The sequence below is a fragment of the Manacus candei genome, unplaced genomic scaffold (genome assembly GCF_025592945.1).
Source record: "Manacus candei isolate 608988 ecotype Guabito, Panama unplaced genomic scaffold, ASM2559294v1 h1tg000008l, whole genome shotgun sequence".
NCBI lineage: Eukaryota > Metazoa > Chordata > Aves > Passeriformes > Pipridae > Manacus > Manacus candei.
In genome coordinates this window covers 25,442,705-25,459,359 of record NW_026138056.1, presented here as the reverse complement: position 1 = coordinate 25,459,359, position 16,655 = coordinate 25,442,705, and the positions used below count along the sequence as shown (strand labels likewise).

The 16,655-nt window shown below is 38.1% G+C and overlaps 1 protein-coding gene across 10 annotated transcripts in view; it reads left to right on the top strand.

The window, feature by feature from the left end:
* Positions 1-16,655, top strand: part of EYA1 (EYA transcriptional coactivator and phosphatase 1) — a 164,053-nt gene that overhangs the window by 77,246 nt on the left and 70,152 nt on the right. For 4 of the 10 annotated variants that reach the window (XM_051768678.1, XM_051768737.1, XM_051768685.1 and 1 more), the window contains 6 exons: positions 38-87; positions 1,495-1,622; positions 3,433-3,495; positions 14,032-14,112; positions 16,011-16,080; positions 16,468-16,610. In XM_051768678.1, the coding sequence (XP_051624638.1) occupies positions 38-87; positions 1,495-1,622; positions 3,433-3,495; positions 14,032-14,112; positions 16,011-16,080; positions 16,468-16,610 (535 nt within the window). Of the gene's footprint in view, positions 1-37; positions 88-1,494; positions 1,623-3,432; positions 3,496-14,031; positions 14,113-16,010; positions 16,081-16,464; positions 16,611-16,655 lie in introns of all 10 variants that reach the window. The other 6 variants (XM_051768704.1, XM_051768694.1, XM_051768766.1 and 3 more) reach the window with 3 other exon arrangements.

Genomic DNA, 16,655 nt, shown 5'->3' with positions numbered 1-16,655 from the left:
AGTAATAGAAGCTTCTGTTTGTTTCCCTGGTTTACAGGTGCAGAAGTCCCAAACTAGTTCAGATGTTGCTGTTTCCTCAAGCTGCAGGTAAGGATTTGACTGAAAATTGCCATTTTTTTGCAAGCCTTTTATTGTATTTTTTTTTTAACTTCAAGTAATAAGAAAAAATATTTATTCTTGTTTTCCACGTTAAGTGGATGAGTAGGTGCTGGAGTATCACTTTTATGAGCATGCAACCAAGTCTGCAAACCATGAGCACATATACTTTTTCAGTAAATTGTTTGACTTTATATTAGATACTGTCTTTTTGAACTCATTGAGATACCATCCTTTTTTATGTGTAAATCAGACAAGGTAAAGAAATTTAAAATGAATGATATTTGTTTAGAACTTGTGATAAAATGTCAGTTAAAATGTGAAAACTTCATAGCTGAAATGACACTTGGGCTTAAGGATCTTCATACCATTACTGCAGGAGGAAGTTTTTATATAATTTTAGTAGTCTTTAAAAGAGCCGAAGCATTTCTTTTAAACTGAAAAATTACTAGTTCAAATGCCTTGGAGGCAGAGTCGCCTATGAAGTTTCTACTGGGAACAATTACTTAGAATGAGTACATTAAATAACATTATCAAAAGTTTTAGGTATAAAGTGGAAGGATGGGGCACTTCAGTCATAAGCCCCAACATCAACCAAAGGATACGTCACGGTGGTGATGGCTGTTGGCCTGTATATATAAAGCTATTGAAATCACCAGTCTGAAATATTCAGCTGCTTCTGTGCAGGTTAAACTTTTAATTTTTGCTTTGAATCGGAATTGTTCTCTTATTTTGCTTAAGCGACAGCTGCTGAGATACAGCAGAGTGCTAAGGCACACTAACGCCTATATGGATTCACTGTATGTTGGTCATATCCCTTTTCAGTTGGGCACGCTCTGTGTAATCCACAAAGCAAACAAGTGAGCAGACATAATAATGTTTTAATGCTGCATTTGTTTCAACGGAAACAGAGGAACAATTAAGTAGTTTGCCAGAGTAAACACATACATCAGGAATATCTCATTCCCTGTCAGTAGATGATAGGTTTCCACAATTGCTTCAAGTGTTTTATTTGGTTTGGAGGCCCATTATATTGCCACTGAGTGGTAAATCTTGAAAAAGCAGAGTGTTAATTTGTTGTTAAGGGAATATATGTCTTCATATATTGGAATTCTATCTTTGTAGGTGTCTTAGAAATAAAAGGTTACATGAATGTTTAAAGTACAGTACTTGGAATTATTCTGTTACAAGCTGTAAAAATAATTACAGTAGCTGGTCAGTTGTGTGTGGGGCTAAAACATAAATTAGGCACTAGAATAGGTCAAGTTGGGAGAAGCTGTGAATTTTTCACTGAGTGTTTTTGGGATGTTGATTAACAGTGGGCTGCATCTTGTAAAGGCAGTTCCTATGTAGTTCATGTTAAATATGTCACTAAAACTAGTTGCATCTTGTTTTCAGGTCTATGGAAATGCAGGATCTAGCCAGCCCACACAGACGACTAAGTGGTAGTAGTGAATCCCCCAGTGGTCCAAAACTTGATAACTCCCATATAAATAATAATTCCATGACACCCAATGGCACAGAAGGTGAGCCTTTTTTTAGTGTTTCATAATTTGTTTTTTCTCCTTGTTGCATCGATGTTGTTGCAGTCAGCAAGCTATATAATGTTTTACTATTTTAGATGTTCCGTGTTTATTGATATGATGCATAAAGTCAGTGTTCAATGTTTATCAGTAGTTACTATTATCAAGTTTCAGCAATAGCTTTTGTTCCAGGTTTGTGTTTCTGTCATGGAGTTTAAATGGACTGAGCAGGTACTATGTGCAGAGCTTAAAGTAAAAAAAGGCAAAAAACCTGAAAGGGAAGTTTAATGATGAGAGGGAAAAGTAGGTGTTTACAATTGCCATAATACAAAATGCAATTTTTTAGCCTTTTTCACTATTTTGGTATTTCTTTATATTCTCACTTTTTCCAAGCTCTGAGGCTATGAAAGTTTTGTCAAGTAGACTAATAAAACTGTGTGTTGAAAGTTCCTCAGGCTAGCTTGCTGCTCTGATGGAGTGGCCAAAATTCAAACAGGTGTAGTAATTTAATGGGGTAAACTGATACCTATTTTTCAAGAAGCAGTCAGGCAGTTGATAAGTTATGTTTGTTCTCAGTAGAATACTAACAACAGAACAACCTAACAGCTTTTCCAGTAATATAATACATCTAGAATACATATAATAATACATATAATGAAACACAGAAGGGTTTATACAACAAGCACCAAAAAGTACTCTCTCCTGTAAGATTTCCACAGCAATAGTGGGAAAGATCATACATGACATTTGGCTAGCTGTGTGAACAGAGACTTAATGCACTACTAGATAAGAGAGTCACACAGCTTTAATATTGCTGTTCAATATAAATGTATAAGTAAACAACTGTTGTAACAAAGATATACCTTTTATTCCCCCCTAAGAACTAGGTCATATTAGTACTGTCAGACTGTTACGGATTATGGACATGCCTTACATTCTCCCAGGAAAGGCACATGTCAATCAAACAAATGTCGTCCCCCCTCAATTCCCCAAACATCTCTGTTATTCATTCTAATTGGAGTCCTTGGTAGTGGGGAAGGTTTATGGGTTATCAGATTAACAGGTGTTTGTGCCAGAGCTGTGTAAAATTTAGTTTTTGTTATTGTTGTAAAAGTATTACAATAAAATTTTAAGCCATTTGAGAAAACAAAACACTTTTTTAAAGAATAAAGTGCTTCTTATGTTCATGTAGTTTAAGCAGAAAAATATTTTATGTCCGCAGATGAGTCTTCTTCCTTTAAAATACACAAGTATGTTACTAGATTTTTATATCATGTTATCAGGTATATACCACTTTTGGTACAGGATGAAATTGCTTGACCCTTTCAAATTAAAATTCCTCTACCTCACAAAAGCCTTTGCTGTAAACTTCACCAGCTTTAGTACTTCTATGTAATTTGAAGGTTCTTTAGTAGCACAAAAATTGGGAGTGTTCCTTGAAACACTGAAAGACACTCATCATCTGGCTTGACTTTTTGTTCAATATGTAGTTGCTGTGTGCTGACATACACTCTGAAAAATGCTTAATATTACTATGTCAGGAAATGAGCTATATATTGTATCTATCTATTAATGCGTTCTCCTAAGGTAGCAAATAATTTGAGAAATAGTATTCCAAATTATAGGTAGGTATCAGAGTTTATTTCAAGAAATTCAGATAAACCTGACAAGGTAACTTGTTTATCTGACACTATAATTTTAAAGTTTAAAAGAATTTGGGGTGATTTCTACCCAGAAAGCTCTAACTTGCAATACGTGTTTGCCTCCTGAGATGAAGCCAAATGGTTTTCTTTTGTTTGCCATTTTCCCTCAGGTGACATGACCCTCCTCAGCACTGCAGACTGGTTGCTCAGCCCTAGCTCACAGAGCCCCACAGGTTTGGGTGGCTGCAGTGGGCGCAGCAGGCGTGGGCGCTCAGCATGCGTTTTTCCGATGTTGTTCAGAAAGTGTCCCAACAGATAACTTGTGCTTGATGATTCTCGTCTAAGCTTTCTAATTTGAAAATTCCTGTCTCTGATTACTCTTAAGTGAGCAGTTTGTCAAAGAAACACAGTAGAATAATTTATTTCTGAATTAGATGTGTGCCAAGAGACAAAATTCATAAGAGAATCAGATGCCTAAGAATCTGAAGGTGGAATTTTTACTGCTAATCTGTTTTATCTTGAGAAAATGTTTTGTTAGGCTCCTTGACCTGCTAAAGAGACTTAAGAAAAAGTGGAGTGAATGAAGCAAGAGTTTCCTTTTTTTTTTTAATGAAGAGTGAAGTAAAATTATTTTTTCTTGGCTTCTTGAAGCAGAATCCTGCTGAGACATAAGTGGCTGATTCTAAGAGTGGAGTCATAAGGGCTCACCAAACATCTTTCTTAAAGTGTGGCAGTGTGGTTTGCTTGCTTGTTGCACAGGGAGTGGAGATGTGAGTTGCTGAATCTTCATATGTTAAATATAATATGTGAAATCAGCTTCTATTTTACCATGCACTCATTCTCACTAACATGAAAGAGCCCTCCTTTTTTGGCATAATGGATCTTCATGTGAACGAGAAGCAAGGCCTCTAGCTATTTGCATGTTATAAATATCTTGTAAAGATATGTTAAATTTGATTTGACTATGGGTGTGACTTTGGCAGGTTTCCATACCCCGAAGTGCAGGATATGTTCATTAGATGAGGGGGAGGGGGAAAAAAATAAAGAGAAGAAGAAAAAAAATACCTGTCCCAAAGTGAAATGGCCACATTTCAAACAAATGCTCTTTAATTCCTCTAAGGCACATTTTCAGACTTGTCTCTTATTGATGTTATTCGGCAAGAGGATGTGGTTGGAAGATAGCTCACTGTTTTTAGCTAATATTTTTAGCTTCACACTTAGTTGTAAATTTTCAAAGCAATGAATGGGGATTTAGTTGTGTGATTGAGTCTGAGTTTAATCTCTACATGCAGCTTATATATAATAACTCTTTGTGTGCTTAATTTCACTTTGATAGAGCAGAATTCTTCTCTGGATCAGGCAACCTGGCCTTTACTGATGGGGAAGTAACAAGGAAATTATAGACCTTGACCAGTCAGAAATTCCCCAGGATCAATGCAAAGGCATAACACTAGAATGTCTGGATAAAGGCACTCAGAAAAATCAGTCCTGGTATGCCAAGGTGGTGCCAATGATAAAAATACTACAATATTTGAGGTTTCCATGTTCTCTTTAAGTGTTTTTCCACAAAATACCCTCTATTGTAGAAATAGGCAGACACTGGACACCATGAAAATTAAGGTCCTGTATGACTTGCCTAAGAAAATCTCTTTAAAAAATTATTGAAGTAGGGATCAAAATGTTCATTACCATGCCTTATCTCTAGTATTCCTTTGCCAGTGAATTGCTGTAGTGGGCTGATGCAGAAGGAGTTAAAGGAACAATAACAACAGAAGCTCATAAAATTGTCATCCCTTAAGTTTTATCAGACAGCTAGTGGCTATTCCAACACCCGTGCCCAGATTGGTAGATACACTTTAGAGAGGAAAGGTTGTGAGTAATCAATAAATTTGAAAGGAGTAGGAAAACTGTTTTCTGTAGCAGACAATTGCATCCAGTTTCTGCCTATGATGATCTTTACTTTTATCTAAAGAACGTTAATCAAATCTGATTGTTGGCATAGAGTGAGAAACAGAAGCCTGTGGCCCATCCTGTTGATGTTTTATGCAACTAGATGGAAAAGAATAGATGAGGACTGGGAGAGGGAGCTGTGATTTTCCAAGCAACTACATTCATGTTAGTAGTATGGACTTGCTACCACCCTTTTATTTGAGTGTTCAAGAAGGAAGGAGAGAAGGCATTGTCATATCAAGTGGGAAGGGAAAATGGGTAACAAATTGAAGATCAGATTTTCAAAGATACATAGGAAGGGAGGCTTCAAAGGGAGTTGGACACCAAAATTCCTTTGGAAAAAAATGGTTCTCACTCTTTAAGTACCTGCTGCAATATGAGAATGAGATCTCACACAAAGACAGTCAAAGCTCTCCACTATGAGGCTATCTGATGGGTCGTCATTAGAAAGATTGTTTTAAGTCTGGTGAATATAAATCAATCTTCAGGGTTTCAAAAGACAGCACTGTGTAGTGAGTTTGCTGTCAGGTTGCTTTACTACACAATGGAGAAAAAATTGTTTTCAGCATTTCCTGAAGTAATGGGGGAGTAAAATATTGAAATCCATAGAGAGGGTAGAGCTGGTTATTGTTATAGCACATGATGTGGATTTTTGTAAGAAAATTCTATTTCTATAAATTGTATTTGTTGTAATTCTAGCAATACTTTGTAGCACTCAAAATAGTCTTTCAGTATTGCAATTAAGCCTCCTCATGGGCAATGAATGATTTTTAATTTATTCCTATTTTAATAGTTATTTTTGGTTTGCTTTGGGTTGTAAAGTTATGGTAGGTGATGTCAATCTGACCAAATGATCCTTCTTTTGGGTATGCTTTGGTTTTGGTACCTTTTAATTACTCATTTCTGGAGTTTCTGCTGATTACATAAGCTGAGGTTTCTATATTTGTGTTTGCATTGAAGAGCTTTATGGTATGAAACTTGTAATCAATGTAGGGATACCTCCATATTTAGAAATCCTGAAATAATAGTGTACTAAAGGTAGATCTAATATTTGCATTTCAGTAGGGTATTAGCATCAAGAACTATTGATGCTAACTTTACTCAGCCCCAGAAGACTGCAAGAGGACAGTTGCATGGCCAGAGGCAAAAAACTGCAGAGGTCACAGGCTCAAAGAAGCAACCTGTAGATGCTAATAAGACTCTTCAACCTGATGGCACTGTTGGAGGATAAAAATCAGATACAGCCATTTTATGTGAAGGCAAGGAACTTGGACTGTCCTTTCTTCCCTGCTCTTCACCTTTTTTTGCTTGCTGTATTGCATTGGCTTCCTTCCAGACTTTTTGTCTTATCTGTGCTTTTGTTCTCCTGTTTCCCCAAGAGTCTTTCCGTCTGTTCTGAGCACATGTAGCATAATGCTCTATTATTCCTCTTTCATAGGTATTTGGCCAGTGAAATAACTTGTCCACTCCTCTGCTGGCTCAGTCCAGCAACTCCTGTTGTAAGGTCTTGAGGAGGACATTGGCTATTCAGTATTTATGTACTTACTGTTTTTTCTGTTTGTATGGGCATCTGGTTTTGAAAGGTTCACTATTTCCTTTTTTCAGGTTTTCCTGAAAGAAAGAACCTTATTTAAGTGATAAGTTAGTAGCAATACAGGTTCCCACAGGCATTTGAGGGAAAAAAAAATACTCCAAATGACAAATTACTTAAAAGAAAAACCAAAACCCAAACCAAAAGGAACATCTTGGAAGCGTCATTATTTTAATATAATTTATTTTGCAATATACGTGTTCACAGCACAGAGCAGACTGTGGATGAAGCGTGGTGGTGTGAGAGTACCCTCTGAGTTTGTCTGAGGGTCACAGAGCCCCATGTGCACAGTGGCTCTGCACAGACTCAGGAATGTCAAGGACTTATGAAGATGTCCCATACTTTACTGAAAAGTGTAACTGCAACACATCATACTAGGTGTGGTGTCCTTCCAGTGGGACCAACCTGTTATGCACGATCTGCAGGTATGCAAGTGTGATTGCGTGCACAAATGTCATACAAAATGTTGTATGTTATATGCCTGGCCAGTAATACAGATGAGATGGAAATCCAGCCCCAGCTCAGTGTGCACCAGCACAAACTCCAGGGAACAGAAGTAGAACATCTCAGTTGAAGATCACACTTTAGTAGGGTGGTATTTGAAGCGCCTTAGCAACTTCACAGCCTTGTGACTTGATGATTTAGCTTTTGCATTTGCATCTTGTAATCTTCTGAGGGGTTTTGCTTGGCACAGGTAGATTATAAAAAAGAAACTTTGTTACACTTCGGGGTTAGCAGTGTCATCTGACCCCTGCTCAGTGAGTGAAGTACCTGTGCCACCTGGTTTGATGAAGTAAGCTAGAAAATTTGGTGCTGCTGCTGCTGGGTGGAGAGTAATGGAAGCTGGGACTGTCCCTCTTTGTCCAGGTGAATTTGGCTTTAAGTCTGTCCGTCCTGGAGTTCATACCCAGGCCAAAAGTAGAGTATATTGTTTCCCATTTGTGAAAAGTCCCACCTCCTTTGTCATTCTGCTTCTGTCGTCAGAATAGACTTCACATGACTTAGTCTTGTGTCTTATACACCTAAACGGCAGAGTGAGCTTGACTTCTCCATGCTGCTCTTTTGTTCACTTGAAGACCGTGTTCTGAGAAGGTAGCTGAAGACAACCTTCTTTGCCATTAATGATGGGGCCATTAATGATGTTTTGTGGTTATTCTCTCTGGCTGTGGTTAAAGAGTATGAATATTGTACAAGAACACTGCAAACTGTTAAACATGTGCATGGCCAAATTCCCAATCTAGAAAAGGGAGGGGAAAAAAAGGAAATAGTCCATGACACCTCTAAAAGGATTGTTTCTGGATACATGCTGCCTCCATTTGGACAGGAAAGATACAAAACATTTGATATAATTGGACATGTGAGTGTGAAGGGATAAGAACATTAGTTTGACTCAGATATACTCATCTCCTAAATGCAGTTAGTGAGAATATTTTAACCCATGACTGTACTTATCATATCCAGGCTGAATCTCGATTAGCAGCTACAAATACTGTCAAACCTTGTCTCTACCCAGATGATTTTGAATTTTCTTTCTGATTTTGCACTGTAGCAGTGCCACAATTTCTTTGTAAATTTAAGGTTTTTACTGCTAGATGAGCAGGTACAATGACATTAAAGCTCTCTCAGCTGTAATGAATAACATAGGAGGAAAATGAGGGTCATGGAGCTGTAGGCAGTGAAAGCTGGGTGTTAGCCACAGCCTGAATACTGCAGAAATTTTGAAGCCTCTCACATCGGGGGGGGAGAGCAGGAAACAGTCTGGGCTTGAACTAGAATGTGCTGCTTTGAGCAGGGACTTTCTTTGAAAATTAAACATAAATTTAGGCTGGAAAGTTCTGGTAGTTTCCAGACAATGACATTCAGGAAGACTTCTCTGCTTTGAGAAGCAGGAACAAGTAAGTTTATCGGGCTTCATGGTCAGGAACTGATGATTTGATAATTGTGATAAAAAGAGAGAATAATATCCTAGATAGCAATTAGTATAATTGAGTAACCTTTAACCCTCAGTAACCTTCAGTAACCTGTTTATAATTGCAAGATTCTTCACCTCAGAGAAGTGTTTGGATAAAATAGTGGAAAATATAATCAGCTTAGAGATTCAAGAAATATTTTTTGTCTCATTGTTAGTGACAGTTATCTATTCTGATTTAATGTATATGGCATATCTGTTAACAAAGACTAGTTCAGTAGAGCAAGCCTTATATGTATTTTAGATAATAAAAGCAATTTTAGAAAGATATTTAAAAACCTTACCTTTTGCACGTTTGAAGGTGCAATCTTTATGAGGTATTCCTGCAACTTCTGTGTTAGGAGTAGCCAAATATTAGGTCTCTAAATCCATATTTAAAGTAGCCAGCATCTCATTTCTCATAGCACTCTTCACTGATACGTACACCAGAAACTGCATGACAAGCTGTGAACTAAGAAAGTTGTTACTTGGCCAACAAGGCACATGAACCTGTGGGTTCTGGTCTGAAATTCTCTTTCTTGGTAGAGTTCAGAAACTGCTGTGTAAGTAATTTTTAGCCACCTTTTGCAATATGTCTGACTAAACACCATCTTGCACTTGCAGTCTCTGAGTGTCTTAAGAAGAAATATCTTGACAATCAATATAACATTAGATCACCAGTTACACCATCTCTGAATTTTTGTGCTTTTTTTTGCTCCAAGCTAACACTTGTGTTATTATCTGCTAGTCTTATTTTTTTTCTATTATTGTATTGTGGTTTTTTCCTACACAGTTTTTTCTTAAATCTTGTTTTTTTAGAATCTCACAAATTGCAAGAAAAGAAAAATAAGGAGGAAAAATATCTCTCTGTTGACATAGTTTCTTAAACTCCTTAGTATATCAACCAAAATTATATCAGTAGTTCTAAATAAACATTGCATTTTTACTGCAGGTTAAGAATATGTTAGATTTCTCCATGAACTTTTTATTGATAATCTGTTTTATTACATGAGTGATTTTGTTGGCACTAAAACTTAGTAGTACATTGCTAAATCAGAGTCTGTTCTCTACAATTCAAGTCTGATGATTCTGCATCTCTGTAAAAGTCAGTTTTGATAAAGGAGTGGCAGAAATTGGAACTCTCCTGTGTCACTTTCTGGTGTCTGCCACAACTGAGCATGGTGTTGGCAGTTACTGGCAAGCTTGCAATGTGTGCTGTGTAGATGTGACAATATTCCCACTCATTTCCCAGTGTCATCTTTTGAAAGCTTAGGATGTGTTGCAGAAATGTTAATTGTCGTGGAAAATGTGAAGAGCTGAAATTCAGAGCATGCTTAAGCAGCATGCGGCAGGGCCAGATCCATGCCCCTCCAAAGCCTGGCTTCCTTGCACAGCTCCACATGTCTCTCATGATAGGTGTAGATTACTGATGTGCTCCTGGGACAGACTGTGAGACTTGTAACCTTAGGCAGTCCCTTTGCAGCTCTCTTTCCCCATGATTCTGGGATGAAATATGCTCCACTGCAGGTCAGTTTTAGTCTTGGACAAATTAGAGACCTTTCCTTTGCAGTAAGAATACGCATGATAAATATTTCCAAAAGGTAACCTCCATGGCTGTTCTTCTCAGTTTATTTTTTTGTATAGCAAGCTTTCATCCTCGTGAAATGTCCTTAGGCTAATAAAAGGAAATATGCAGTAATTTTCAGGCATTTTGATTAAAATGCTTGGGGAGTGGAGAGCTTCTCAGTCCCTATCCATTTTTATTCAATTCCCAACTATCAGCAACACAAAGGTTCATTAAGGTCATACTTGTTCCTAAAGATGGCATATTTATTATCACCCAAGTAATGGGTATCCAGATTAGGAATAATGTGAACATCCTTTCTTATATGGTGGGTTTTTTATATTCTGGAGATACAACAGCTGAGAGAAGAGACATAAGGAAAAGCTTTTATGAAAAATTTGTGAGCACCTCAGTCAGCAACTAAATTAATTTCCATAAGAAGGCACGGCATTGTATTTCATATGTTTTCCTCTCTCTTCAAAATTAGTATGTCTAGTAAACAGCATTCAGTTATAAACTATGTTGCACTGAAGTATTGCTCATGAGTCATAGAGACAGAAATTCCATTTTGATGAGGTTTTTCCAAAAATGGTATCTTGAACAAGGATCCAGGTAGATGTAAAGACTCATGAAGAACGCTTTTAAAACAATGGCAAGAGAAACATTTACATCCACTCAGAAAGAATCATAGAATGGTTTGGGTTGGAAGGGACCTTAAAGATCACCTAGTTCCAGCTCCACTGCCTTGGGCAAGGACAGCTTTAATTAGACCAGGAGGCTCAGAGCCCCATCCAACCTGGCCTTGATAACTTCCTGGGCTGGGGCATCCACAAGTTCTCTGGGCAACCTGTTCCAGTGCCTTACCACCCTCACAGTAAAGAATTTCTTCCTAATAGTCTAAATCTACCCTCTGCCCATTTGAAGCCATTTCTTTTTGTCTCATCACTACATGCCCTTGTAAAATCTCCATCTCCATCTTTCTTGTAGGTTCCCTTCAGGTACTGGAAGCCCTCAGTTAGGTCACCCCTAAGCCTTCTCTTTTCCAGGCAGAACAATCCCAATTCTCTCAGTCTTTTCTTGTAGGAGAGGTGCTCCATCCCTCTATTCATCTTGGTTGCCCTCCTCTGGACTGGCTCCAACAAGTCAATGTACCTCCTGTGCCAGGAGCCCCTGAGCTGGATGCTGTACTCTAGGTGGTGTCACAGAGAGCAGAGGGACAAAATCTCCTCCCTCACCCTGCTGACCACGCTGCTTTTGATGCAGCCCAGAATACGACTGGCTTTCTGGGCTGCAAGTGCACATTGCTGGCTCATGTACAGCCTCTCATCCACCAGCACCCTCAAATCCTTCTTGGCAGGGCTGCTTTTTTCTAAAACAACTGATGCTATACTTCTCTATGCTGTGTGAGGCGGTTCAGTGTAGTCCATGGACTGCTAATTTGCAGTTATCCAAAAGTGAGCAATATGGAATATTATTGCTGCAGTAGAGAAGAGGAAGTGTTTGGAGAAAGCGTATACTGAAAACTTACACCCTCTACTCCAATTTAGGTTGATCTGTCTTATCTTCCTCTCTTTTCCCCCAGCACAACTGTCAGCTATAGAGGAAAGCACCTTTCATTGTTATTTCCAAAATGATAAGTGCATTATGGAAATTAGGTTCAGAAAACTTGCAGATTTTGGGGAAAGTTGGAGTAGTCTATGAGAGAAGTATTAGTTTGTAAAATGTAGTTGTGAAAATACAGTTCTAAGAAAAAGCAGAAGATAATGTAGATGCTATAATTCTTCATATCTAGGCTGACAAACTGCAGAAGGTCCTGTAAAAGTCTGGTTGTTTCTGAAAAATTACTCGTGATAGACACTTTGCAATAAATATTTTATTGCATCTTATGTTAGACTTTGAGTATTTAGTTATTAAACGGATGGTGGATAGTTTATATGCTGTGTTTTTAAGAAATACCTTTGTATTAGAGTTACAGTTCAGATCATGAGTGAGTACTCTCATGGCCAAGTGAACCTCTTGGCCACCCTTTCTTATCATGTTACTTCACCTTGTGAAGTCTCTTGGACTTCACTTCTTTCAAAAAAGGTGCAGAAGTGCAGCTAATATTCTCCAGCTGAATAACCTCCCTCAAAAATGCCTAACCTATGGAAACTGGACCTCCTGCACCAACCATTTAACTGCATCAAACTTTTCTTACTGGGATACACTGCTTGTTAATGCAGACATAGCAAAGTTTTGTGTTGAGCTAAGTGCTGACTTCCCAAGTTAGCAGACAGAACCCCATGTGGGAGTCAAAAGAAATAGTGGGCGATTAGTAAAATCTTGAGAGATTGCTTTCTAATCTCGTGATAAGGTTTGGTGAAAGAAATAGACATGCAGAAATAAAAATTTAGATTGGCAATGAAAGGAAAGGTCTTTTGTCAAAAGAGGGAAGTGCCTCTGCCTCACCCTTTCCAAAGCTGGTACCAAAAGCTTTTTGCTAGTGATGATATACTTGAACACATATATATAAACATACATGCACAGATATATGCATGTATGATGACATTAAGGCTTTACATGTCAAATGGGGTGCAGTTTACCTGGGTTTTCTCAGATTTACTTTCCACAGTGTTACAGAACTGCCTCACTGAAAGGTCAGGTATGCACCAGCACTGGTGTGTGGGAAGTGGCGTCTGTGTGTGTCAACAAGAGTGAAAGGGGGGGGATCTTGGTAGTAAGATCAGCTCCATTGTTTTCTGACACATCATCCTCAGTTGCTTTTGGTGTGTTGTAACTCCAAAATCCTCCAAAATCTAAATGTGTAAAAATGGATTTGAGAGATTGCCATGCTGATCTGCTGACAGCCTGGGAGTAGAGATTGTGCCTATTTTACATCCATGGCAGGTCAGTCCCGTCCTTGCTCTATGGATCAGGATACTGTCATTGCAGAGTTGCACTGGAGCAATGGAAATAGAAATCGTTTATTTAATTGAGGCTTTATTAAAAGTAGTTAATTAATTATTAATTATGAATAAGCATGAGCCAGGAGATAATCTCTCTTGGTTTCATTCTTTTTTTACTCTGTAATAGCTGTGTGGGGTTGTGGATGCAGAGGGAATAAAATATAAAAGCATTCTTTAAAGTGTCTGATGAGAACTGTGTCGCCTTTGTTTATTCAGGGTCATTGAATATAAAATTGGTTTTCATTTTGAGAGGAGAGATCCACCATAAGGAAAGTGTTTCACTTCATCACAAATTCTTAATTTTCCTCTGAAAATTTCCTTGAATGAAAACAAAATTTGAACAGCCCTCAGTAAAAAACATTTAAAAATTATGTTCTTTTTTGACTTATTCAACATGCTGTCTTTCAAGCCTGTAAATGCTGTGACCTGATCTAAATGTGGACCCTTATTGTTGGGTCTGCAGGATTAAGAGGAATCAGGACAGGTGCAGAGAGTTGCATGGGGACTTCTGGTTTGTTACACTGGCTCTTATTCCTTGGGGACAGAAATAACCCTCTTGATCATCTTATATGTATGTGTAAATCATAGCTGCCAGTACTTTGCATTGTTTGTATGCACAAATACATAAAATGCAAAATATCGATAGCCATGATTTAAAACATTTTTGGCAGATTTTTGTTTTATTGAGTTTGTGTCTGTAGTGAGTGTGTGTGCATGAGCATGCGAAAATATTAGGTGCACATAGAATATCTTCTGTTTATATTTCTATAGTTAAAACAGAACCAATGAACAGCAGTGAGATTGCTACTACTACTACCACGGACGGGTCTTTAGACAATTTCTCAGGATCAGGTAAGGAATAAACAAAAGTCTTAAGCTCAGTATTTTTTCATTTACGATTTTCTTGTCCCGCGTGGTCTGAAGTGTACACATCTGTTAAAAAGCCGTGCTCGTTTTCCAGCTCTTGCCTATTTCTGTTCATCTAAGTGGAAGTCAACAGGAGTTTTCCCTGAGTAAGGAGCATTACAGTATTGGGCTTATTAATGCCCATTGGTATGTTTGGTGGGAGTCTCACTAGGGAGTATTCTGGCCCAGAGTAATTACTCTCTTTTCTGTGAGTAAACATACCTGCCTCTTGTGATTAGTACTGTAATTGAGGGGTAGGTCTTCCTCATTTATTGTAACTCATTATTGCAAAGGTATTCATTCTTTTGTCAAGCTTCTTTTCTTCTTGGAAGACAGACACAGCTTCTAACATAGAGGAGACAAACACTGTGAGAACAACCTGAGGTGTTTTCACAGTTTTACCTACCTATGGACTAACTGTGGTATTTCTAGCACATAGTTTTTATGGTGTAAATCAAATTAAAAAGGGATCTAGTACTATATTGTGGGATTATATTTTTATAGAAGCAAAATTTAATATCTAGCAACCAGTCAGGCTCCAAGTAGCTAGCCCTTTCCCAGTCTTGTCACAGCCTCCATTTTCTGCACAAACTGTTGTATATGAAAGCATCAAACCTGAAAGCCCCCCAAAAGATTTCTAGAGTATTTTAGTTTTCTGAAAGAAGAAAAGACAGTGTGTTTAGTTATGTACGTCTGTGGTGATCAGACTAAAGTTGGACTGTAACATTTGATAAGTCTGCAGACTCACAGACCGCAGAAAATAAAAATTATCAGGCGTGGAAGGCACAGAAAGAGGTTCCTTGCTTCCCTACATGCTTCACAAGCACTCCTGGAGTAGAAAGATGATGGATTTTCCCTGTAGCTGGCCAGGAAAGGGGTAGCTGGCAGAGGGTAATTATGCGTGCCTTGTTTATTTCCAAGTACTTAGCAGTAGGGCCTGTTGTTTCTCTGACTGTCTGATTTTACAGTAGGCTCATAACCTGCCGCTGACCCCTTCCTGGCAAAGGCTTCCAAACCCACCTTGGGACCTAAAGGAGAAGTGACACCCAAACAGAAACCAGAGAGGGAAGGGCTCCCAAAAATAACGCCCTGAGCAGAGTATGCCAGCACACCCGCCACACTCCCGGCAGCACCCAAAAATACTGACGGGAATGGGGATGGGTTGGTATAAGGCTCTGTGTCAGCAGCGTGGGGCTGCCAGGGGAGCAGCTCATGGTACAGCCACCTCAGCTTAAGTGTTTCACTAACAACATCTGCACCTTGTACATCTTTATGCAACACTGGCTGATTTGAAGGTCTGAAAGCATTTTGGAAAGCAGATAAGGTGGGGGAAAAGAGAAGGAAGTGTAATATGGTAATACATAGTCTGTATCAGGAATTATTTTTTTTTTAAGAAAGAGGCACGTGCTCTGAAGCTGGCCATATGTTTTCAATCGAAGCACGCATAAAGCTCCTTCATAAAATGTAGGTCTTAAAAATTCTAAAAGTTAATAAAATGTTGCACTTGAGATATCAACAACCCTTTGAAAATATGAAGGGAAATGTTTCCATTAGGAAATAGGTTGTTTGCATTGAAAATGTTGTCTGTGCACAGCCAAAGAATAAACTATCGTTCAGGAGTTGTACAAAGGGGCAATTTAGTATTTGAGATTTGCGATCAAGATTTTAATGTTAAGCATTCTTGTGTAGTTCCTGATAAAATATTATTTTCTACCTAAGGTATCAATGATATTTGAATTTAATTAAACTCTTGTTAATACTCTGAAATTCTATTAGGAAAAATAATATTTATCTTTGGTGTGTGTATTTACACTTCTGTGTGCTTTCTTTTCTCCTTGGTGCAGCAATTGGAAGCAGTGGTTTCAGCCCAAGACAAACACACCAGTTCTCCCCACCACAGATTTACCCTTCCAAGTATGATATCTTTTTAAAATAATAATAGTACTAGTAATAGTAATAAGTGAAATAGCCAGATTTTAACATCATATAAAATAATAATTGGGTCCATCTGTTAAGCCATAATTTAAACCACAGCAGCTTCTAGGGAAAAATGTGTTGGTTTTTTTTTTTTAAATTATAAGAATGTATTTGAAAAATATCTGTAAGTTCTTATTTTACTTATTTTTTATTATTGATTTCTTATTGTTGTTTTGTCTCTGTCTTACAGTTTCTGTTGTCTAGCATGGCCTATGATTATGTGTTACTGAAGTAGCAGGATTATATTAAGACTAAAAATAAGTACATGCATGTCTGTCTAATGCAGTGTTTGTCTTATTTTCTGTCATTTGTAATCAATAGCAGACCCTACCCACATATTCTTCCTACCCCCTCTTCACAAACGATGGCTGCATATGGGCAGACACAGTTTACAACGGGAATGCAACAAGCTACAGCTTATGCCACTTACCCCCAGCCTGGCCAACCCTATGGAATCCCTTCATATGGTAAGAAATCACATCCGTGTTATTTTATTCCTGAGGTAAATATTC